Source organism: Python bivittatus, unplaced genomic scaffold (genome assembly GCF_059951505.1).
Source record: "Python bivittatus isolate LINGU-HERP-01145 unplaced genomic scaffold, Pbiv_v1 ctg000590_np1212, whole genome shotgun sequence".
Lineage (NCBI taxonomy): Eukaryota > Metazoa > Chordata > Lepidosauria > Squamata > Pythonidae > Python > Python bivittatus.
Window position 1 is genome coordinate 842,405 of NW_028277086.1, and position 23,677 is coordinate 866,081.

Sequence of the window (23,677 nt, forward strand, 5' to 3'; positions counted from 1 at the left end):
TGGGGAATCTGTGTCCCTCTAGATATTGCTAAATTACCACTCCAATCAGTAGCTTTGATCTATTGCTCAGATCGCCAAAGGTGGAGGCTGATGAGACGGTCAGCTAAACCTGAAGGGCCACAGGCTTCCCAACTGTGGCTTAGGAGGTGTATGTGTATGGGTGTATGCATATGCATGTATATCTCGTCTATCATCTGCTTGTAAAATAAATATTATTCTATTCTATTCTTACCTAAAGCAATTATTTCACAATTTCCTTTCAAATGTAGAGCACTAATAAACTGCAAGACCAAAAACTTTATACATTTTTTGCATCATTCCTAATGGAACAGACTTATAAAGGCATTCCTTAAGTTTCCCTTGCATTCACCAGCCACCTGATCCCATTCTTCATAAAACAAATTGCTGCCCCAAATAATTTGTGTGTGGCTCAGTAAATTGCCTACATAAATAAAATACGGACCCTAGCAACAGTAAACAGGAATATCACCTTGTCTCTAATCCCAAGAACTTCCTCAACCTGTTGTGAGTAACCTCCCAGGCTGCTTAAAACAGCCCTCCCCACCATCCATTTGTCCATCACATAGTTCTATTTCTTATTTTACACATAATGACTTACTAAATCTGCAATGGGAGCACAGCAAGGGCTCACTTTAAACTTGCCATCCACTGCAGGTTCCGCTGCCTAATTATTCTTCCTTGGCGGTTCTGAATTCATTTGTCTTCTTTTCTGCTGTTTACTACTCCGAGGCTGGAATTTACTCTAGGTGCTCAGCCCCCCAAGCCATGTGATATCCTCTCACTACTATTTCCTCAGAGTAACAGCCTTGAGAGATCAGCCCACATGGAAAACAGTTGCCGTATTTCTCCCATACCTAACTCGAAAAGTCTGTGTAGGAACCATCCCCAAATTCCCTCCTCAGCTGAGAAATCTATCTGTCACCACTAATGTTGGCACTACACGGGCAATCTGAAGGCAGCCACTGCTCTCTGGCCCCTTCCCAGACCTTATGAAAGATCAAATGCCAACATCCAAATAGAAAACCTAAGGGCTATTAGTGGCTGAAAAAAAGCACATAAAACATGAGAAACCAACTAAAGGCAGAACAAAAACATTATTCTAGAAAGAACCAAAGATCCAACCCAGCCTTCAACAGACAGCACGTTTTTCATAATAAAAAAAAAGAAGAGCCACAAGCTGGGGACGGTGGCTCTGTTCTGCTGTCTCCTGCCTGGCTCGGCCCAGCAAACCTCCTTCAGCAGACAAAGCTCCGCCACCCTGCTGCATTCACCCTGGGGCTGCACCCTTGCCCAGCACCTGGATCCCAGATCAGCAGTGGAAGGAAGAAGATGGAAAGGTCAGCTGGGGGCGGCAGCGGCAGAGGGCAGGGCAGCCAGAAGGGCAGGGGAGAATGGTGAGAGAGGCGTTGAAGCAGAGGCAGTTCACACAGGGGAGGAGAAGCATGGGGTCCTCGCCTAACAACCACAATCTGGACTGGTGGGACTGCCGTTGCAAAGCAGCGCGGTCATGTGATGCTTTGCTTAACGACCACGTTGCCTAGCGACGGAAATTCCAGTCCCAATTAGGGTTGGAACCCGAGGACTACCAGTAAGCAATGAAACAGCCTGCTTCCAGAAGTTGTGGGTCTTCAAGAAAAGATTAGACAGCCATGTGTCCGAGATGGTATGGAGATTCCTGCACTGGGCAGGAGGTTGGATTAGATGACCTCCAACCTTATGATTCTAAACAAAAGGGGTGAGAGCGTTGAGCCTTGATGCACCCCACAAATGAGGGGCTGCAGGATTGGAATTGGCCACGGATAAAGGAGAACTGCTGTGATAAGGTCCCCTTTACTCCCAACCACTGCAACTAGTCCAGAAGGATACCATAATGGACGGTACTGAAATCCATTGAGAGATCAGGGACAACAAGGAGAGATACCCCAACTCCCATCCCAACTCCGCAAAGGTCCTCAACGGGTGTGACCAATACTGCCTCCATACTGTATCCCAGCCTGAAATGGGTCCAGACAATCCACTTCCTTCAAGGCCCTCGGCTATTGCTGTCCAACCACCTACCCTAAAAAGCAAGGGTTAGAGACTGGACCATAGTTGCCCAGCATCGTTGAGTCCAAAGGTACTGTTCCCACATCGCAGCGGATTGCCTTAGCTGGCAGAGAGGGGGAGGCTTGGACTCACTTGGTACCATGCAGCCAGGCAAGCCATTGTTGCTTGACAACAAAGAGCTAAAGACAATCTTACCTCTTCATCAGAGCTGTCTTCTGCATACTCATTCTGCAAGGGAGGTTGTGGATCTGTTGCTTTACTCCTGATTTTAGGACCCAACTGTGTTGCTTTTCCAGCCTGCAAAACCGGACAACAGGAAAAGTTACTATGCAAAGGCAGTAAGGGCTGCAGCATACATCACTTATTGTGGAGACCATCACGAGCTCTGTGGAACAGCTAGAAGCAATTCAAGGGGGGAATCGCTCAGGGATACACCTCAAATTGCAGCTTCAGCACCCTTCACAGCACACATCCTGGCATTCCCTAGACCTTTAGCAAGGCCCTGATGCCAGCCTACCTGCAGCCGCCCTCAGCTAGTGGTGGGTCTCCCATCTCCATGATCAAGCATGGAAAGCAGAAAAGCATAAACCAATAATGCCAAACCCTTTGCCCTAATATCTTAGACAACTGCAGTAACAGTTACAGGAAAAATCAAACTGCTAGACTCCTCCTGCCATCAACAATCAAAGCAAATGAAAGAAATACCAAGGGGACATTTGTGGAGGCAGAGAAATGAGGGGCAGTTGTCTGCATTAGTGCCAGGACAGCCATATTTTGTAAAGCAAAAATTAAGCAGTAAGTTTGAAGCAATCTTTGCTGGAGAGTCTAAAAACTACTCACACTTAATTTTTTCCCTATCCAACTTGTTTCCTGGCAACAGGGATCCACCAACAGCTATACCTAAGTAGACACATTCTTCAATTTTGCTAAGATTTCAAGAAGGCCTAGGGGGGATCCCTTCCCAATCATAGATCCTGTCCTTTTTATGTTCCCACCCTTGCACTCAGCTCAAAGTGAGGGAGGAAAAACTTGCAAGAGTGCTTGCTGGTGTTCCAAAGTCAGCATAGCTACCCTTTGAAGGCTATGCCACCTCTGCTTTTCAAAGCAGGCTATGATGGTCAGATGCATTGTTGGCAGACTGGAAAGAACAGTCTGAGTTTCCTTGTTCCACTTACTTCTCCCTTCCACCAACAACCAAATTTACATGATTGCTTTATGAGGATTGAAGTATGTGCGTGCAGAAAGAACCAGATGAAGGATAAAGCAGGATACAAACTCAATAAACTGGAAGCATTTACCTGAGTAACAGCATTAGCCAAACCACTTAAGCATTATGGGATGCATGACATTACGGAACAATACTTAGAAAAGGGAGTTTCTCCTTTTTTGTCCAGAAAGTTTTACCTGTCATCCACAACGCACTTTGCCACTCTTATCTCTAGAGACAAGTAATCTCTTACAGTGTTGCTCACAAGAAACTGACAATGAGTCTATTTAGCACACACAAGGAGCTGCAACACACTCATCTCAGGGAGACCCATGAAATTAGATGAGCACACTGCATCCCATACTGCAGATTAGCCCCTTCCTGCTGCTGGCCAAGACAGCCCAGAGGTTCTCTCTCTTGATAGAATTCATCATCGTGAAAGACAGGGGAGAAAGTAGGGCCGAGGGAGCTCCTCTTTTCCCCATAATATTAGAACCCAGGCCACCCAAAGAAACTGATACTTCTCACTGCAGACATTTAGGAGGAGAGCCGTGCTAGTCTATGGGAGCGAAAATCAGAAGGAAATGCAAGAATGAATGGGCACACATGGGGACATCAAGACTCAAAACAAAGGCAAAGTAGTATCAGAGCATTTCAGCCTCCCAGGTCATTCTATCGCAGACTTCAAGGTGGCTGTTTGGAAAAACACCACAACTGAGCAAGGGGTTGAACTTACATGTATCAAAGGTTTCAAAAACACGAAGGGTTTTTAAAACATCACAATGGCTAATTTAATAAGGTACTGGTAATCTGTCTCACATGTAATCTGCATAATCGCCCTGACTTCCCCTCCCTTTCCCCCCACCCCAATTTAAATCTTCCATCGGTCTAGCCACGCTGCTTATCTGATAAAGCGAGCTACAGCTTTCAAAAGCTTCTGCCTTTTAGTAAAATTTGTCTGAAAAGGTGCTACCAGATTCCTTCTGATTTTTTGCAAGGAAACTGATTGACAGTAGGCACTGAAAACCATGCTTTATTCAGCAATTCATTTCTACAAGATCAGATGACGGACACTTGATTATTTGGAAGTGGGGATAGAATGCTGTTGCTCCATCGAAGCCAAAAAACACGAAACGCAAGGTAAGATGGCAAATGGCAATGAGCTGCTGCGGATGCCTTCCTCTGGGATAGCCTGGTCCATCAACAGCCGTCAGTTACGACCTTACAAAGAAACTTCATATATTCTGCTACAAGAGAAACCGGAAAGCTGCTACCTTCACCTCCTCCTTGGGGACCTTCCAGAGCTATCTGGCCAGCTTCTACCGACGGTGAGTCCTGGCCTCCAAGAACCCCTCTGGGCTCAGGAGAGGCCTCTTCCGGAATCCCCCAGGGCTGAGCATGTGAAATACTCCACACTGGGATTTGGGACAGGACAGGATCCAGTCACAGCCAATCGGCCAAACTTCAGCCCACGGCCTGGCAGTCCAGACTGCACCTACGCTTTGGCCTAGCACGCGGGTGCAGGAAAAACTGCATATCCTTCCCTGGAAAAGAGATTTGCCCTCCTCCCCCGCTCAGAGGGGACCCAGCCTGGAGAGGGTTTTGCCAGAGGATTTGGTGGAATAATCAGAAAAGCAGCCATACAAACGTTCCTCCTGGGAGTAGTAAAATCCGTACATTGTGTGATCACCTTCTGCTAGCAGCAGCCTATAATGTAGCCCTGTGTGCCCCCTCCCTGACTTCCACCCTCCTGGCCAAGGGGAGAAAGTGGGGCAGGGGGCCTAGAAAGTACAGGGCCAACCAGAAGATGGGATTACAGCAAAAACAAAGGCTTTAGGAAAGTCTTTGAAAAAAGCTGATCGGAGGTAATTTTTTCCCCAGGCTTTTGGCATCAAAGAGGTTTTGTCTGTCTCTCTGTTTCCCTTCCTCCATTCCAAGCCCAACCGTGGGCCTGGAGCAGACATCCATGCTGCAGAAAGGGGTCTCTGTGCAGCCAGCCATTTAGCCAACAAAGCCTTTGCAATAGAAGCCCAAGATCTCCTCTTCTTCTCTGGCCACTTCAGAGAGCATTCTGTCCTCTAAGCAAGGCAGCTCTGGGTCTTTCTAGCTCTTCAGTACTTGGACTGATTGCTCTGAAGACAGGCACAAGCCAGCCCTGCGTTTGAACAAAAAGCTTTCTTGCTGCTTGGCCTAAGTCATCTAGAAGAGAGTCAGGACATGGAGCACCAGGGTGCTGTCCGCTTCACATATAAACACCTGTCTCTCTACTAAAGTCTCTACAAAGTGTGCTTCAAGGCTTGGCTATTGACGTTTTAGTGCCTGCCGGTGTTAGTCTTCTGATCCAGAAGGCCTGCCTTCACATACCAGGGCATACAATTAGCCTTGTTGAAGAAGAGATAAGTTGCTCTTTGCAGTTTTATCAAGAATTATGTCGCACTTCCTTTGTTGATGTTTCAGATACCATCAAAACATCATGTATTCTTTTGGCTCCTGAATTTCACTCTGTCTATGTTGATTTCCCGGCTAATTGCTGCTTCCTAGTCACCAGGCAGGATCATCATGTTGCACCGAGCAACAGCAATTTAAGAAATCCAGGCAGGAAGATAGGCAAGGAAACCACCAGAGGGCAGCACCTAACACCCTGAAGAACGCAGAGCCCGCCAGGGAAAGCAATCGGAAGATGCAATTGCAGCAGCAGCAGCCGGGAGCCCTGAGGTGAGGTCAGGTCACTGCGCCTGCCTCTGCTGATTCAGCAGAGCTCCAGGCAACAGGAGAAAAGGGCAGAACAACGGCTGGTGCTGAAAACTAAGTTCACCATCAGCAAACGGCTTCAGGGAGAGTGCAGCCTCACAGCAGCTCAGCGGCTGAATGGGGGAAACTCTGGAACAGACCTCTTAATTATCCCATAAGAGCGAAGACTGCTTTACTCGGCCTCGGTGAGGTTTACACAGTCCACCCAAGTCCTCACAAAAGAAGAGCTCGTCTTTCATCAGAGCAGCAGCAGCAGCAGCAGCCTACAGAATGGCGGGCTTTCGACGCTCCCCCAGCACCAATATTCATCGGGGCTCATCACGATGCTGGGGAAGGAGGAAGCCAAACCTAAAGCCTCCAGCACTGCCTCTAAGACCGCCAGGATGCAGCAGTGGCAGCCACTCTCAGAAATGCTTTTCAAGTATCTGCGGTTCGAAGAGTTCCGTAAATGTGAAAAATTCTCCACCATCACCTTTGATAGGCTTCTTCTCCATAAACCTGTCTTTTATTTAAGGCAAACAAAGCCAAAGGTTACCATCATACGCCACAAGAAAAAAACATTTAGCATTTATATGCAGCTGGGGCGGAGGCGTGCCATCTGGCGGCTGTTTCTGAACCTCCCGACCCTGCTGTCATTTCACATTGTGCTCAGCTCAGGAGGCAAGAGCCTTAGTGCCGTCGTCGATTTTTCTTTGAGCATCTCAGGTTGTTGAGGTCTGCAACAGCTGTATACAGGCTTCCCTAGTTTTATGCGACGGCTACATTCCCCAAAAACCTTATATAAAACAACTTTGTATAAAGCGAGACACCAAACCAGTGGAAAAAAGGGGGTTGCCAGGTAATGTGGTGTCAAATTTGGTAATCCATACGCACTGACAAATGCGCTCACAATTTTTAGAGCCTTCTTTTTAAGCACTATGTTACTCAAACATGTTTTCTTCTTCATCTCCTGTTCTATGTACAGAGAAAGCATTTGCTCTAACTTTTCCTCAGCTGGATTTCTAACGCATTTGGTTATCATGGCAAACAAAAGAGGCAGAGTGCGCCATGGCACTAAGAGTTTTATCAGCATTCTTCATTATGTTGCACAGAGTTGATTTGCCCTGGTTAAAAGCCCATCTTAGGACTGGGTCCTTCACTAGCTTCAGCATGACACAATATGCCAAAGTTTGTTTCTAGTATTAGAGATGTTCTTTTCTTTTCCCTTTTGGGTAAGGGGGTTGGACAAGAAATTGGTGGCCATTCTGAACTCATGGGAACAGGAGCAGCTATTGCAGGTATGCAGGAGACGGGATGCACGACTAGGACAATTGCGCAACCTAATGGTAAATGCATGATTCAGAGCAGGAAGGGGTTTCGGTTCAAGCAGTTTTGGTGGGAAGAAGCCTTGGCACAAATGGACTATGCTAGCACAATTGCATAATAGCCATTTTTTTGTATAAACCAAATTCTTGGACGAAAACGACCGATCACATAACAGTGAATTTGCATAAAGTGAGGGAAACCTGTACTCTGGTAGCTGTGCTTGAGTAGTCAGCAATAGAGAGCACTGTCAGAATACCTGTGGATGGTGTGGCTTGGTGGTCATCCACCTGCCAGTCCTACAGGAGAAGAGGCTGTTGCTAGGTGTCTGTGTGGGCTCTAGAATGGTTTGATTCAGGAGAACAGGTGTCATCTCTGCTGTTCCATGAGGCTCGGTAACTGGTCCCAGTCAAGTCACTTACCTGATTCACAGCACTGAGGCCTCTCAGATCAATACAAGAGAAGCAGCCCTCAAGCAAGTACAGTGGTACCTCGGTTCACGAACTTAATTCGTTCCACGACTCTGGTCGCGAACCAAATTGGTCGCGAACCGAATCAAATTTTCCCATAAGGTTCAATGTAAATACGGTTAATCCGTTCTGAACCATGTGTATTTTTTTTTTAAACCACAAAAATATGAAACAAAGTACAGTACAGTACAGTATGAAGAGAGAGAACGCTAACCTTACTAGAGGCGACTTCTGGCGTGGAGGACAGGAAGGCGGGTGGGGAGGCGGTTATTGCTTGGAGGGAGAGTCCCCCTTCCTACAGGAAGCCACGACCATGTGTCACAGCAGGGAAAATGGCCGCGGGTCGTGTTCGTCACTCGATGCGGAGTTCGCAAACGGAAGCAAAATTTTGCAAACGGTGCTGTTCATGAACCGAATTGTTCAGGTTCGTGAACCGAGGTATTACTGTACTCTATATCAAGCCTTAGATTAAAAAAAGAAAAACCCCAAGAAGAAGCCATTCTGGAGAGCTCATCTACAGCCCATTTCTTTAAGGCAAACTTTTCTGCCCTTGCCTAAAAACATGAGGAAAGCATTAAGTTTCCTCAAGGCTCAATATGCTTATTTTGACTTTAAACCCTCCCTAAATGCAAACAAACAAAAGCCAATTTTTTTCAGTTGCACCCATGGAGATGTTGCACAATGAGACAAATACTTTCCACACAGTTTCTGTACCAACTTAGTTTGCCAAATGAGACCTATCTTCCCTTGTCCCTTGAAGGACAGAAGAGTGACTTCTTCAGAAGGACTGCCTCCAGTCAAAGCAAGTGATCTGTCGCTGCACCAGGGGGCATCCAGGTGTCCCTGTCAAGATCATAAAAATCTCTTCCCTCACATGGACCATGGTTACTTCTCCCATCAGGTTGCTAAAGAGAACGGTCAAAGAATATGACCAACTCCCAAGAAAGCAAAGGAGCCCCAGGGGAGAGTATTTACCCTTGAACAACTACATATGATTTTGCCTCTCCCCATGACTAGAGGGCATCTTCTACACTCTAGAATGAGGCAACCTCCTACTGCAAACCAAGGGAGTGCAGAAGCCATATGGGAGGAATGTAAGAGCCTAGGGTGGCCAGCCTCTCTGCACGACTGTGTTTAGAAGGATGACAGTGGTTGAAGGCCCTGCTCTTTCAAGAACCCTAGAACAAAACTTCTCCATAGTGCCTGAGGGTAGGTCAAGAACAAATGGGTGGAAGTTTGCAGAGGGAGATTCAAACGTGAAATATAGAATTATTTGATTGTGAGAGCTATTAAGCAGCGGAACACCTTGCCTCCTGGAGTTGTGGGGGCTCCATCATTGGAGGGTTTCAGGTAAAGACCGGAGAGCCAACTGTCTGAAATGTTGTTTGAAACCTGTTTGAGGTTTCCTGCCCTGAGCAGGCAGTTAAACTAGAAGATTTCCAAACTCCCTTCCAACTCTATGATTGGAACCTCTCCTCATTTTAACATTCTCTGGAACTTCCAGACCAGTGTTTCTCAACCTTGGCAACTTTAAGATGCATGGACTTCAACTTCCAGAATTCCCTAGCCAGCCATGCTGTTCCAGACATTTTTCCTTTTTCAGCAAAGGAAAAGCTGAAAAAATCATAGAGCCAAGCAGAAACACACTCAATGGCTTTTCCTTCCAGGTGAAGCTTCTCTATTTTTGCTTTCCAATGAAAGTTCTCCCTCCTCCATGATGAGAAAAGGAAACTATATCGGATCCCTGGAATTCCTTTCTTCCACTTTCCCAGTTGCTCTGAGTAGAATTCACACCATGACTTGGTTCTATGCAGGATGCTTGTTCCTTGTTTCTAGATACTCTTGAGTTAAAAAGTTAACCATGTATTTCCATTCACTATGTTTCAAGGCTGAGAAGAAAAAGCAAAAATGGAAAAAGAACCTAACATTTTTATCCTGTGATCCTGTTGGTTGGAGCTGGAGAAAGCCAAGGAAGCAGCACACTGAATAACAAGACTAAGACTGAAAGTCCTCTAAACTTAGGACCTTGGTTTATTACATTACCCCTTATGTTGCCATGCCATCTAAGCCAATACTAACACATAAAGTGTGGCTAACAAGCAAGATGTGCTGGATGTGCTGAAGCCACCAGCTCCCCATTTTCAGTTTCTCCCAGAGAGAGAGAGAGACAGGAAGGGGACTGGCTGTATTGCTGAGGAGTGTGCTCAGCACGTCCTGCCTCCTTGGACTTCTTCACCCAACTCCCTGCATAGAGGGTGCATAATGCACCTCTCTGGGTCTTCTGCCGAGCCCTTCCCAGTCTGGGGCTTTCCCAAAAACCCCAAGTGTCCATATGCTGCCAGCCATCTCCGTCTCCCCATCTATCTTGGGTCTTGGTGTAGTTTGCCCTTCTATCTGGGGTTTCACTTCTCTTCTGCCAGGGAATCGTCCTGTCAACTTCTTCACTCTCTTCTCCCTCTTGAGGCCAGGAAATTGCGACAGCACAAATGAAGTCTCTCGACACTTACTACAATGTTTCTCTCCAGCCAAAACCTCTCTCCCCAACAGCGTGTTCTAAAATGTGGCAGTCTATCCCTCCGTTTCTGTTTCTCACTCTCCTTCACAGGTCAGACCAGCAACTAAGGCAGCAGATTAGTCCCTAAAACCTACATATTAGGCTTGACCAATCAAAATGCTGCCTCTATCTGCCCCACAATGAGCCAGGTCAGTGGATCAGCTCTCATGAGCAGCACAGCTGCACTCCCAAGGCCATATCTGAGCTTCTTTTCCACACGTTTCTCTCTTCTTCTGCTGGCTTACTCCAGCAGCATAGCAGCTGAGCCGGGCCGCTAAAATCCATATGCCAGTTTCGGAGGAACAGGCGACACCAGAGAGGAGGAAGCAGGGAGCAGTTGTTTATCCGGAATGAATGCCCCGTCTGACGTTCACCAGGCCAATGGTCAGAGTGCTGAGAGCATCTGGGTTAAGACATAAGCACAAGCTGGCAGAGAGGACCCTTGCTAGGCGTCTACCACACAGCCCCAAACCAGGTAGAAGAGGCAGAGGAGGGTCTATTAAAGCAGACCACTGAAGCCTAAAAATGAAGTTCTGATGGGACATCTGCAGGAAGACCGATTCTGCCCAGCACAAGATGTCAGATAAATCCTTGCAGTGATGATAATTTTATCTTTCAAAAAAGTAAGATGGCACTAAGAAATCTGCTAACTTGGATTTGGTCCCCAATAACAGGGAAGAGTTGACTGAAGACAATGAAGTAGTCGGAACTTTGAGTGCAAGCAACCGCGCAATCTGAAAGAGTTCTTGATTTTAACAAAAAGCTTAATGAAAAACAGTCAAAAACAAACCAGCAAGGCTGATTTTCATAAACCAAAAGCATAGCAGGGAAGTTGCCACGGAAATGAAGGCAAAAGTGTTGTAGCCCGCAGAGCCTTCCTGCAAAGGAAGTTGAGGGTGGTGCAGTCTCAAACCAATTCCAACGAGGAAGATGACAAGGAGACACGGTGGTTGAAGAGGCAGCTCGCAGAGGAGCAGAAGCTAAAGGAGGAGGCTTATCGGAAATGGAGGAAGAGCTAAAGACCATCTCGGAAGTGTAGGAATGAGGTCAGGAAGGCAAAGGTGGGAATGAGCTAACAGCAGGAGAGGCGGAATCCAGCAAAGAGGGCTCCCCAAATACATCAGTGGCAAGAGAAGGCGAAAGGGGGCGGTGGGCTCACTGCTTGTCACAAACGGTCAGCAAAAGCAGAGCAACCCGGCCCCTCTTTTGCCTGTCTCTGCATCCAGAGGAAACGGAGATTTGAGGAGCCCAGACGGGGAATGGCCTCAGCAGGGAGGGCACAGGCCAGTCAGGATGCGGAAAGGCTCTTCTGGCTAATCCAGAGGCCTCCGGTCTCCAGGCCCTGATGAAATACGCCCTAGAAGGCTGAAGGCCTAAGAGCTATTAGGACCTCTGTCAGATATCTTTGAAGAGTCCTGCAGAACCAGGAAGGTGCCAGAGCCCTGAAGAATAGCAAATGTGATTCCATTCTTCAAGAAGAGGAAAAAAAAGGATCCTTCTAATGATCAACCAGTGAGCCAAAAACCTGAAAACATTTTAGAGCAGATAATAAAACGAGGCCATCTGCAAACACCTTGAAGACAATATGACTGCCAAGAGCCAATGTGGCTTTGTCAAAAATAGATTCTCTGACAGGATACCTATTATGAGAGTAGTTGTGTAGATATAATCTACCTTGATTTCAACAAAGCTTTTGACAAGGTTCTAGATGACATCCTCATAATAGACAAGCTGCTTGAATGTGGCTTGAATGGTACTACAGTAATATGGGTCCACAACTGGCTGGTGAACCACACTCAGAGATCTGGCATTAATTGCTCCGTGTTGAGTTAGAGAACAGTGACCAGTGGCATCCCACAAGGATCTGTCTTCGGACCAAATGTACTTCTGTTCAGGACCTGGGTGAGGGGATTGATGGGCTGCTTATTAAATTTATGAATAATGCAGAACTGGGAGATCTGGCCAAAATCCAGGAAGAGAGAACATGATTGCACTCTAATCTGGAGAGCTATAAACCTGGGCTGAAGGGACAATATTTTTGTATGCACATATGTTCCTTGTATGCCGCCTATTCCCAGAGGCTCTAGGGAGCCAACAATTTAAACATAAAAAATCCCAAGAAATCCACATATATATAAAAACCAGCACCTACAAATACCTTGCAACAGATATTTGAAAAAAAATTGGTTGTGGACATTAACACCAAGCTGAACATTAGCCAGGAGTATGAAACAGCTGTTAGAAGGGTTAACATAATTCTGGGTTAGAAGCAGCACTGTATTAAAGATGCATGGAGTCCTTACACCCCTCTACCCAGCACTGTTGAGACCACACCTCGACTATGGTGGATGATTCTGGGCAGCCCATTCAAGGACAAAACCTGACAAGTTAAATAGGCACAGAGGAAGATAAAAAATGATAGAGGGAACTGAGGACATGCCCTGTGACAACAGACTAAAGCATTACTTGGTATCTTTGACTACAACAGCCATTTTCTACCTCATCCTTTGCAGGTAAGCTTGAATTTAAGGGTGACAGAGTGCCAAACACAGAAGGAACGTACTGGGCAACGCTATTTTGGGATCTCTTACAAATGTGCATGAAATGGAAAACGTCTATTTTTTAACCCCCAAACAAGCCATTGCATTCTTGAAATTCTGCCTAAAAGCTTTGGATCAACTGTGGTGTGACAATAACAAAACTGAGAATGTTTTGTGGGCTCTAGGTTCAGGGGAACCAAAATCCAGAGGGATCCCAGAGTGATTCTGCCGGTCAAGGGGGCAAGGCTGGTGCTCCCCCCTTCGCCTCCTCTTCGCCACCGGCCAACGTCTGGCTGCTCCTCGCAGAAGATCGTTACCCCGACCGCCGTCTGACCCTACCGACTTACTTGCGGGTTTCTGGAGCGCAGCCTCTCCTCAGCTCCGCGATCCCGATCGTCCTCCTCCTCCTCCGTAAGGCTGTCGCTCCCAGAGTCTTCCAGGCCAGAATAGACGCTTTCATCGCTGTCCGTCGGAAGGTCGCCCTCCTCTTCCTGCCCCTCAAGCATCGCGGTCCCGAGAACTGGCTGCGCAAAGAAGAGGGCCGTGACAGGGGGCCGGGACGCCGAGAGCCGCTCCGCGCGCCCGGCAGCTCGGGAGCCCCGTCCGCACTCAGCCGGGCGCCGGCCAACAGCCAGCGCGCACCGCACCTGGGCGCCGCGACCGGGCAGACCCGGCCCCGGAGGCCCCTCCGCGCGGTCTCCTCCAGGACTCCCCTCGCTCGTGTTCTGACAACGGCAAAGCTCCTGCCCGCCCGGACGACGCGAACACCAACCCGCCTTTGCTGCTTCCCCGGGGCGACCCGGAGTCCGCCAAGCGCCGCCGGGCGGCCCGGCCCAGGCCGCGTCCGGCCCGGCGCCCCGCGACGGCGGAGCGCTTTGCCCGGCCTGCCCGGGGCGGGGGCGGGGAACCCCCCCACGCGGCGGGAGGGCGGCCGGCCGGCCCGGCACGCGCCTTCCGCGCTCGCGCTCACCCGGCCGCCGCCTTCGCCTTCGCCTTCGCCTTCGCCGGTCCTTCAGCCGCCCAGCCTCCTCCGTCGGTGCCGCGTGCGATCCCCTCAGCAGACACCCGCCGCGACGCATGCGCGGAAACCCCTCTGCCCGCCCCGCCGGCTGGCGCTTGCGCACCGCGTCCGCGGAGCCCTTCGCCCCGCCCCGAGCCGCTTCTCGTTGGCGAGTCGGCCGCCGCGGCGCCTGCGCCCTGGAACTGGGAAGCCCGCGGCTCGCCCGAGCCCCGCCCCGCCCCTTGGCCGCCCGCCCAAGTGCCGGCAGGTCCTTTGGAAGCCAGAAAGGGCGAGGGCGGGGGCGGGGGCGGGGGCGGGGGCGGGGGCGCGGGCGGGCTGCCTTTGATTCGGCTTGAGACAGAGGTAATTTAAAGGGTAGGCCCAGGGAAAAGAAGCCCCTTCGTAGCGGCTGCGTCCGTGATTTGGGCAAGCTGGCTGGGGAATTCTGGGAGTTGAAGTCCACACCTCTGAAAGTTGCCGACTTGGAGAAACACGGCCCTAAATGGTTGTTTGTGCAATAAAGCAGCGATCTCGTGGAGATCGGGGTGCGCAAGAGGTAACTATACCGCTGGCGGTGCCAATCATCGCTAACCCTTCCGCAGGGCTGGTTAGACTTCGCCACGCAGCATCGCAAGGGCCCGTGGCCGGCTTGGGCGCCAGAGCGGGAAGGAAGCCTGGGGCGAGTTTGGCCGCGCGATCGGACCGGGCTCCGAGGAACGCGGACACCCGCCACTCGCCGCGTGAAAGCAAACGGCGCGCGTCCCGGGTGTCCTGAGGCTCGGAAAGTGGAGGCGCGCGGAGCCCCCCGGCCGAGGCGGAGGGGGCAGAACAGCGGCGAAACCCGGAGCCCGTTCGAAGAAGCTCGGAGGGCCGCGCATGCGCGGCAGCCGCGCCCGGGAGCAGTAGGGCGCGTGCGCGCGGCTAGAGCGGGCCCCCGCGGCGCGAGGCACAACAGTGTCTAGACGGCGCGCTGCGAGCGTGCGTGCTGCGTGCTCCGTTGCGCCTGCGCGTCGCAAGATGGCGGCGGCCATGCCCGCTCCTGAGGGGCTGAGTGCGCAGCGCGGCGTCGGGCTTTGGCGAGGCCGGAGCAGCCGCGGCCGCTAGTCGCTCCCGCGCCGCCCGCTCCGGCGGCGGCAGCAGCAGCAGCGGGGCCCGTCGCCCCCCCGGGGAGCGGCCCCGGGCTGGGCCGCCCGCCCGCATGGAGCCCCCCGGCGCCGTGGCAGGAGGCGGAGGGGGCAGCAACGTGCCCGCCTTCCTCACCAAACTGTGGACCTTGGTGGAGGACCCGGACACGGACGCGCTCATCTGCTGGAGCCCGGTGAGGAAGGCCTCGGGCTCCTGCTCCCGCCTCCCCACGCGGGAAGGCAGGCCGCGCCGGGGCGGAAGCGGCGCTGGGGGGCCTGAGCCGGGGCGGGGGCTGCCGCCGCCTGGCCGGACTTCGGCGGGCCCCCCTCCGGGCCGGCCGAGGCATTCGGGTTGGGGAACAGCCGGCACGCTGGTCAGTTCCCGCTGCCGGAAAAGCGGGTTGGAGAAAAATTGCTGCGTGGTAGCCCGCCCAGAGCGGGGGGGCGCCCGGGGCGTTCAGGCGAGCCCCCTCGGAGGGCGGGAGATGAAATCACCGAGCTGACGCCACGGACCGGCGCTCCTCGGGCTCGGCGGCTTTCAGACGGGTGGACTGCGACTCCCAGCATGCTGGCCGGGGGATTCTGGGAGTTGAGGTCTACCCGTCTAAAGGCGCGGAGACCCCAGAACGGAGCTGTTCGGCAAAGGCAGAGATGGCTTCTCTTTACCCCTAGCTGTTAGGGAAACGCCGATTGTGCTTTACTGAACTTTACTCCAGTTCCCACCGAAGAGCGTTTTTTCAGACTGAGACTGTTTCCAAGCATAGGGAAAGGGCCATTTGGCAATTCTTTCTTCTGTCGTACTTTTTATCCTAGGGAGACTCCGGCATCAGCAGTCTGCCTGCTTTCTATTCTTCTCCTCCATATTTGCAGGCTTTATAGGAGGGCAAATTCTGATTGACCTTGTAGGGGATTTATGAAGTTTTTCTTATTGAGGTAGCACTTGGTGCTCATGCCTGGCATCGTTGGAAAGTTACTCTACCATTTGGCCCTCATGTATAGTTGAAGATTGCATTTTAGGAGATTTGTTGCATTTGCTTTACTACAGCTTCTGAGTGATGACTTGTGAGATCGAGCTAGTGCTGTCTAATGTGCAAAATTGAATTTGGGCTATTCAGATCTATTTTTGAATTTCCTCCCAAAGTACAACTAGAATGTTAATTCCTTCTGGGAATTACATGTTTACTTATTTGTTAGACTGGTATTCCAGCTTTCATTCAGAAGATCAGGCAGCATACATAACGTTACTGTGGGGTTAACATGGGAGGAGGGAACAACTGTGTTGTTTAAGATGGGTGGACTTCAACTCCCAGCATGTTGGCCGGGTTAAAGTAGGATGGGCTGGCAAAGAGAGAACTGCCCCAAAGTTGCTGGCGTGTTTCATGACTCAGGGTGGGCCTTGCTTGTGCCTGGCCAAGACCTTAACTACTATATCACTCTAGCTGTCTTCTGCCTCCTTCTGCCTAACTATGTTTACCTTACTCTCTCTAGGCCTTTTATGCTAGTTTTATCCAGATTGTCTACAGTAAAGGAAATTAGAGCTGACCTTTCCCCCTCAAGGTTCCCTTTTTGCAACTTTTGTTAATTTTAAGTCAGCTTTTGACCTAATACCAAGGGAGAGTCTGTGGGACAATCCAAGACAGTCTACTATTGATAAAAGGCTGCTCCTACTTAATCTGTCACTTTATTCAAACACCTCCCTGAGAATTAGATGTACTCCTTAGGAACGTTTATCTAAAGCAGTCCCAACTTATAGAGGTGTAAGATAAAGTTGCATATTAGCTATACTACTTTTTAACGTATATTTAAATCCAGTAATCCAAGTGCTTGCTGTTTCAGCCCATCACCCACCTATTTTAGCTGATTCCAGCATTCCTCTATGCTGACGATGTAGTTATTATGCCTACTTCACAGGTGGGAATGAGAAAAGCATGTAGGGCAGTAGCTTTATCCTGTACAGAACAAAAGCTGTCAATAAACTATCAGAAAACCAAAGTTTAATGTTTGCCCGATGTTATCATAAAATTCACAAATGGCAAATAAATGGGACCCAAATTGAGTAGACGTGCACCTATGAATATCTTAGAGTGCAGTTCCATGGTTCTTTGTCCTGGAATGCTCATTTTCTTTACCAGGCACATGTCGCACAGTGTACCTCTACAGCTATCGTAAGACTTCACCACTCAGAAGCAGCCCATTATATCCCTACAGCTTGCAAGACTTTCCAAGCTGAGGTCGTCCCTCAACTTCTTTATGGCTTCCAAATTTGCTCTTTTGCAAGGCTTAACATTCTTGAAAGTATTCAAAATAAGTTTATTCGAGCCATACTGATGGCTCCAAAAAGTATCCAAAATGCTAACTTTTGGGGTAGAGACAGATACAGTCTTGTTGGACACTAGAGCATGGTTTCTTCTTACTACCTTATAGCTAAAGTTAATCCTACTCCCTATTGGTTTGGTCCCATTAGTACTTGGAGATTGTTTTAAATCATCATGGCTTTAAAAAGCCCTAGATAAAATTCATTTACTGGGCTTCTCTATGGAAAGTTTGTACTCATTAGGTTTTGATAATGCTAGAATTGCCTTCAAACTTTGGGATTTGGGATATAGATCTCCAAACCAATTTAAGCAAGGTCACACTCCTATATTTAACATATTCCTCCAAAAGGGTTCACTCCAGCCTCCTATTTATCATCCATTACGATTCTGAAATTTTGTACGCCCTTCATGCTAGCCAGGCTGGATGCGTTGCCCTCAGCAGTCCTTTTTGGGCGTTTTAAGGGTACTCTTATGTATGGTTATATCCATGTGATGATGGCTCAGTAGAAACTCTTAAGCCACACGCAGCTGTGCTGCTCCCTCTGCGAGGGCTCTAGACAGACTTTCATTTATCCGATCTTGAAGAAATTTCCAGGTAGGGTGTAATTTCTACTTAATGTTACTTCTTTCAGACAAGGATTCAAAAATATCTTCCCAAGTTGCCCAGTTTTGTGCTACCATGTGTACAATACGCTGTACCATTAATTAACTTTGGCATTTCTTATAATATTTTTATTTTGTTTTATTTTATTATATCTGCTCTTAATTATTTTTTATACTTTCTTATACTTATTGTTTTTCTGTTATATATGTATGTACCTAACAGTTCTACTATTAGATATTTTATTGTATCTGGCCTTCGGGCTGTAATAAACTGATTGAATTGAAAAAAAAAGGGCTGACCTTGAGGAAGGTTTGAGTGAGCCTCTAAGGAGGGATTTGGATGAGAGATTATACAGTCCAGAGGTGAAAGGAAGCATGAGAAAGAAACTCAACATAACCCCACCTTGATTTTGTTTGGTATAAACAGAAGGGAACAGAGAGAAATGTGGACAGGCTTTCATGATTCTGCAATCAGACCCTACGAAGTAGCAATAAAGTAACATTCCTGGAATCCCTGTGGTGTCTGGTTCTGGACTTGGTCAACCTTGAAGGGCTGGTACCCACATTCTTTTAAAAAAATTAAAAAATAAAAGTACCTGTTAGTAGCAAAGAGCACCCCCTCCCTCCCCCCCCCCAAATGGCAAGATGAGTCTTCTGCCTTGAGAATTGAACTGAGACTGTTCTGAGGAAGGGTCCTTCCTGGGACCATTTCTGTAGGATTCATTGATCCATCTTTATGTTGTCAGGGATTTGCTAAACTGGGCATCAAAATTTGAAGAAGCTGGCTGTACAGGTTTAATAAAACTATTTTGGATGCTCTAAAAATGGCAATGTCTACAAGATTTATTTCTCTGTGGCCAGGTGCTCCATCCGACCATTTGCTGGTATTGAATACTTGCCTTGCACTTAGGAGACCAAGATGTGGCCTAACAATCTATCTCCTTGAGCTAACTGAGGTGATCTTGGGTATCGCATTGGATTAACATAGGCATTATATTGAGGAACTTCTGTGTCCATGCTGAGGTTGCCAAGGAGTAGCTCAACATTTCATAGCCTCCATGACAACCATGAACCTGTCTCAAATGATATCTGGTTCTATTCATGTGAAAGGATGTACAGTGGTTTTGGTCTTCTGTTCATAAATATTCATATAAAAATCCCCTCTCACCCCTATGGATGGTATGTGTCGTCTTCAATCTTGCGTCCTCTATCAGAGGCCTGGGAGTTTGAGGGTTCTGTGCAGTATCCTAGCCCTGCGCTCTTCTGGACAGAGAGCTCTGATGTTGTTCCTGGGATCTATTACTGCCCCCATTCCCAGCTTAGGAGTCTCAGCCCCGAGTGCTCCTACCACTACTGGGACCAGTTTGGCCTTGACTTTCCACATCCCCTCTATTTCCTCCTTCAGGTCCTGGTTCTTCTCCAGCTTCTCATACTCCTTCCTGATGTTGCTGTCACTTGGCACCACTACATCTATCACCACTGCTGTCTTCTGGTCCTTGTCTACTACCACGATGTCTGGTTAATTGGCCAGTACCTACCTGTCCATATGGATCTGGAAGCCCCACATGACCTTAGCCCTGTTATTCTCCACGACCTTCTGTGGAATCTCCCATCTGGACTTGGGAGGGTCTAGCCCATACCCTGTGCAGATGTTCCTGTACACAATGCCAGCTACTTGGTTGTGCCGTTCAGTGTATTCTGTTCCTGCCTGCATCTTACACCCTGCCACAACGTGTTGGACTGTTTTTGAGGCCTCTCTGTACAGTCTGCACCTTGGGTCCTGTCTTGTGAGGTAGACCCCTGCTTCTTTTTTTTTTTTAATAAATTTTTTATTTTTTACAACAAACACAAACAAACAATAGCATAAAAAAACATAAAAAACCATCTTCCATTTTAAACCGTGTGTCAGCCAGTTACCAATCATTTGTGCCATCCTTTCATAGTCTTCACTCATCATTTATATAGAGTCTCATGTCATCTATCCAACACATATTTATATATTTATCAGTTATCAATTATTATTCATTTGTTACTAGTCTATAACACCAGCTTTCATAATAAGATTTATATCATTTTTATCCATTGATTATATACATATATATATATATATATATATATATAGTAATTTATATCAGTTTGTCAAGTTTCTATTATATAATTTGCTGATCTATTACATTACTATATCTTTTCATCCAACCATTGATAAAACAAATCCCATATCATATAAAATTGTTTGTCTTCTTGCTCTCTAATTTCAAATGTCAATTTACTCATCTCTGCACATTCCATAATTTTCTTAATAACTTCCTCCTGCATAGGTACTTTTTCATTCTTCCAATTTTTAGCAAATACAATTCTAGCCGCTGTCAAAACATTTACAATCAAATATTTCAGTTCTTTACTATATGTTTCCGGTATAATTCCTAATAAAAATGTCTCTGGTTTAAAGTCTATATGTTGTTTTGTCATTTTTTCCAGCCATGTGTGGATTTTAATCCAATATCTTTTAGCTTCTGAACATGTCCACCACATATGGTAATATGTGCCGGGCTTCTGATGACACTTCCAACATTTATCAGACTTGTTCTTGTACATTCTCGCAATCCTTGCTGGAGGTAAATGCCACCTGTAAAACATCTTATACAAGTTTTCTTTATATGCAGTTGACATTGTCATTTTATAGTTTTGAGACCATAGTTTTTGCCACTTCTCTAAATCAATTCCATGTCCAAAATTTTTCCCCCATGCAATCATTGTATCTTTAACCTGTTCTTCCTCCATCTTAAATTCTAGTAAATGTCCATAAAGTTTTTTTATCACCTTTTCATCAGTACCCATCAAATTTTTATCTAAAACAGTCAGCTCATCATAGATACCTTCTGCTTTAAAATCTTTATCGAATCTAGATTGTATTTGCAAATATGAAAACCAATTCATTTTTATACCTTGTTCTTCCAACGCTTGCATAGTTTTAAGTTCACCCTTTTCATTCAATATCTCAGTATATCTAACTGTTTGTTCCTTTTTATATGTTATTGGATAAGAAAAGGCTTCAATAGTGGATATCCATCGTGGAACTTTTAAATAATATTGTCTTCTTGTCTTCTCCCAGTTTAAAAACAATGCCTCTCGAATATAGTGCCTTCTAAAATAGCCCTGTGTTTTCGTTCCCTTATACCATAAGAAAGCATGCCAGCCCAACAACAGGTCATGTCCCTCTAAGGTCAATAATCTATTATTTCTTAAAGTTATCCAATCCTTTACCCACATCAGATTTGTCGCCTGGTAGTATAATTCCCAGTTAGGCAAGGCAAACCCACCTCTTACTCTTGCATCTTGTAGTAATTTAAGCTTTATTCTTGCTTTTTTACCCTGCCAGATGTATTTCAATACAATTTTATTTAAATCATCAAAGAACTCTTTCCCTAGACGAATTGGAATTGTCTGGAATAGTTATAATATCCTAGGCAATATATTCATCTTAATAGTGGATATTCTCCCAATCATTGATAATTGTAAATTCTCCCATTTTGTCAGATCTATTGCAATCTGTCGTTTAAGTTTAACATAATTATCCTCCTTCAATGTACTACATCTTGGTGTAATATATATCCCTAGGTATTTAACCCTGTTTGTGACCTGTATTTCTAAGACTTCTTCCAATTCTTTCTTTCGCCTTGCTAGCATATTTTTTGTTAATATCTTTGTTTTATCTTTATTTATTTTTAAACCTGCTACTTTTCCATATTCTTCTATCTTTTCAATTAATTTAGATGCTGTTTCCAGTGGGTCCTCTAGTATAAATACTAGGTCATCTGCGAAGGCTTGCAATTTGTACTCTTCCTTTTTGATCTTCATTCCTTTTATTTCTTTCTCTTCTCTTATATTCCTATTCAACACTTCTAATGTTAAGACAAACAACAAGGGCGATAGTGGACAGCCTTGTCTCGTCCCTTTTGTTATGTCTATCTGTTCTATTAAATCTCCGTTTATCATGATTTTTGCAGTCTGCTTATAATATATTGTTTCAATGGCTTGGGTAAATTTTTTACCAAAGCCCATTTGTTCCAATTGCAGTAACATAAATCGCCAATTCATGTTGTCAAAGGCTTTTTGTGCGTCTAAAAATATCAAGGCCATTTGCTTTTCAGGATGTGCCTCATAGTATTCCAGTGTGTCCAGAATTACTCTCATGTTGTCTTTAATTTGTCTCTTTGGCAAAAAGGTAGACCCCTGCTTCTGTGGACCTGGTGCTTAGTGCCTCTTCTTGTGCTGCTATGATCAGTGCCTCAGTGCTGTCTTTTAGTCCTGCCCTTTCCAGCCACTGATAGGATTTCCCATCTGTCAATGGTACATCCCATGCAGGGCCTTGTCTTGCCATGGCACTTTCTCTGCTTGAGCTTCTTCCCATGTCTTCTGCTGCCTCAGGCATTCTCTCAGCAGCTCATCTTTGGGTGCCATCTTACTCTTGGATGCTCTGGGTTTCGTCCAAGGCAGTGGCTTTGATATCACCAGACCCCACCGGCCCTCTTTCTGGCCAGTGTCTCTGGGTGTTGGACTTGAGGTGGACAGCTCTGTACATTGTGAGGAGCTTCCGGGTCTTCATATCGGCAGCCTCCATGTCCTCCTTCGGCCAGCTCACTATACCAGCAGGGTATGTGATGACTGGCAGGGTGTACATGTTGATGGCTTGGCTCTTGTTCTTCCCATTGATCTGGCTCTTCAGCATCTGTCTTATCCTTTGGTGGTACTTGGATGTTGCTGTCTTCCTTGCCTCCTCATCGTGGTTCCCATGTGACTGGGATACCAAGGTACTTGTAGCTGGTCTGTATGTCTGCTATGTGGCCTGCTGGCAGTTCCACCCCATCAGTCTTAGCTACCTTCCCTCTCTTTGCTACCATCCGGCCACACTTCTCCAGTTTGAATGGCATCCCAATGTCCTCACTGTCAGGTGGGTCAGCGAATCGATGTCTTGTTCACTCTTAGCATACAGCTTGATGTCATCAATGTAGAGGAGATGGCTGATGGTAGTTCCACTCTTGAACTTGTATCCATATCCAGTCCTTGTGATTATCTGCCTGACGGGGTTCAAGCCTATGCAGAGCAGCGGGGACAGTGCATCACCTTGGTATATGCCACACTTGATGGCCACTTCTACGAACTGTCTTGAGTTGACTTCCAGTGTTGGCTTCCACAGTCCCATTGAGTTCTTGAGGAAGGTCCTTGGTGTCCTTTTGACTTTGTATAGCGCCAGGCATTCACAGATCCATGTGTATGGCATTGAGTTGTAGGCTTTCCTGTAGTCAATCCAGGCTGTGCTTAGGTTGGTCTGTCTAGACCTTGAGTCTTAGGCGACTGCTCTATCTATGAGCAGCTGTTGTCGTGAGCCTCTGATGATGTTCCCAATGTCCTCCTGAGCTGTGCTCATGTACTGGCCCATATGGTCCTGTAGCTTGGTGGCTATGATACCCGATAGGACTTTCCATGTTGTGAGGAGGCAGGTTATTGGCCAGTAGTTGGACGGTGCTGTTTCCTTGTGGGGGTCTTTCATGATCACCACTGTCCTTCCTTGTGTTAGCCAGTCTGGGTGGGAGCCTGCTGCTAGCAGCTGGTTCATCTGTGCTGCTAGGCGTTCATGCACTGCTGTTAGTTTCTTTAGCCAGTAGGTGCAGATCATGTCCAGGCCAGGTGCTGTTCAGCTCTTCGTGTTCTTGACCCGCTGTTGGATGTCTGCTCCTGTGATG

At 47.3% G+C, this 23,677-nt stretch overlaps 2 protein-coding genes across 6 annotated transcripts in view; one reads left to right on the forward strand and one right to left on the reverse strand.

Moving 5' to 3' along the window:
* BOP1 (BOP1 ribosomal biogenesis factor) overlaps nucleotides 1-14,747 on the reverse strand; it is a 60,021-nt gene extending 45,274 nt beyond the window's left edge. Inside the window, exons 1-3 of one of the 3 annotated variants that reach the window (XM_025173760.2) lie at nucleotides 14,458-14,747; nucleotides 13,239-13,415; nucleotides 2,263-2,364 (exon numbers count right to left, since the gene is read on the reverse strand). In XM_025173760.2, the coding sequence (XP_025029528.1) occupies nucleotides 2,263-2,364; nucleotides 13,239-13,397 (261 nt within the window). In that variant the 5' untranslated portion in view covers nucleotides 13,398-13,415; nucleotides 14,458-14,747. Of the gene's footprint in view, nucleotides 1-2,262; nucleotides 2,365-13,238; nucleotides 13,416-13,861; nucleotides 14,029-14,457 lie in introns of those variants that run through there. The other 2 variants (XM_088148785.1, XM_088148786.1) reach the window with 2 other exon arrangements.
* Nucleotides 14,262-23,677, forward strand: part of HSF1 (heat shock transcription factor 1) — a 52,161-nt gene continuing 42,745 nt past the window's right edge. The window contains exon 1 of one of the 3 annotated variants that reach the window (XM_088148788.1): nucleotides 14,262-14,447. In XM_088148788.1, the coding sequence (XP_088004914.1) occupies nucleotides 14,394-14,447 (54 nt within the window). In that variant the 5' untranslated portion in view covers nucleotides 14,262-14,393. Of the gene's footprint in view, nucleotides 14,448-14,861; nucleotides 15,210-23,677 lie in introns of those variants that run through there. The other 2 variants (XM_088148787.1, XM_088148789.1) reach the window with 2 other exon arrangements.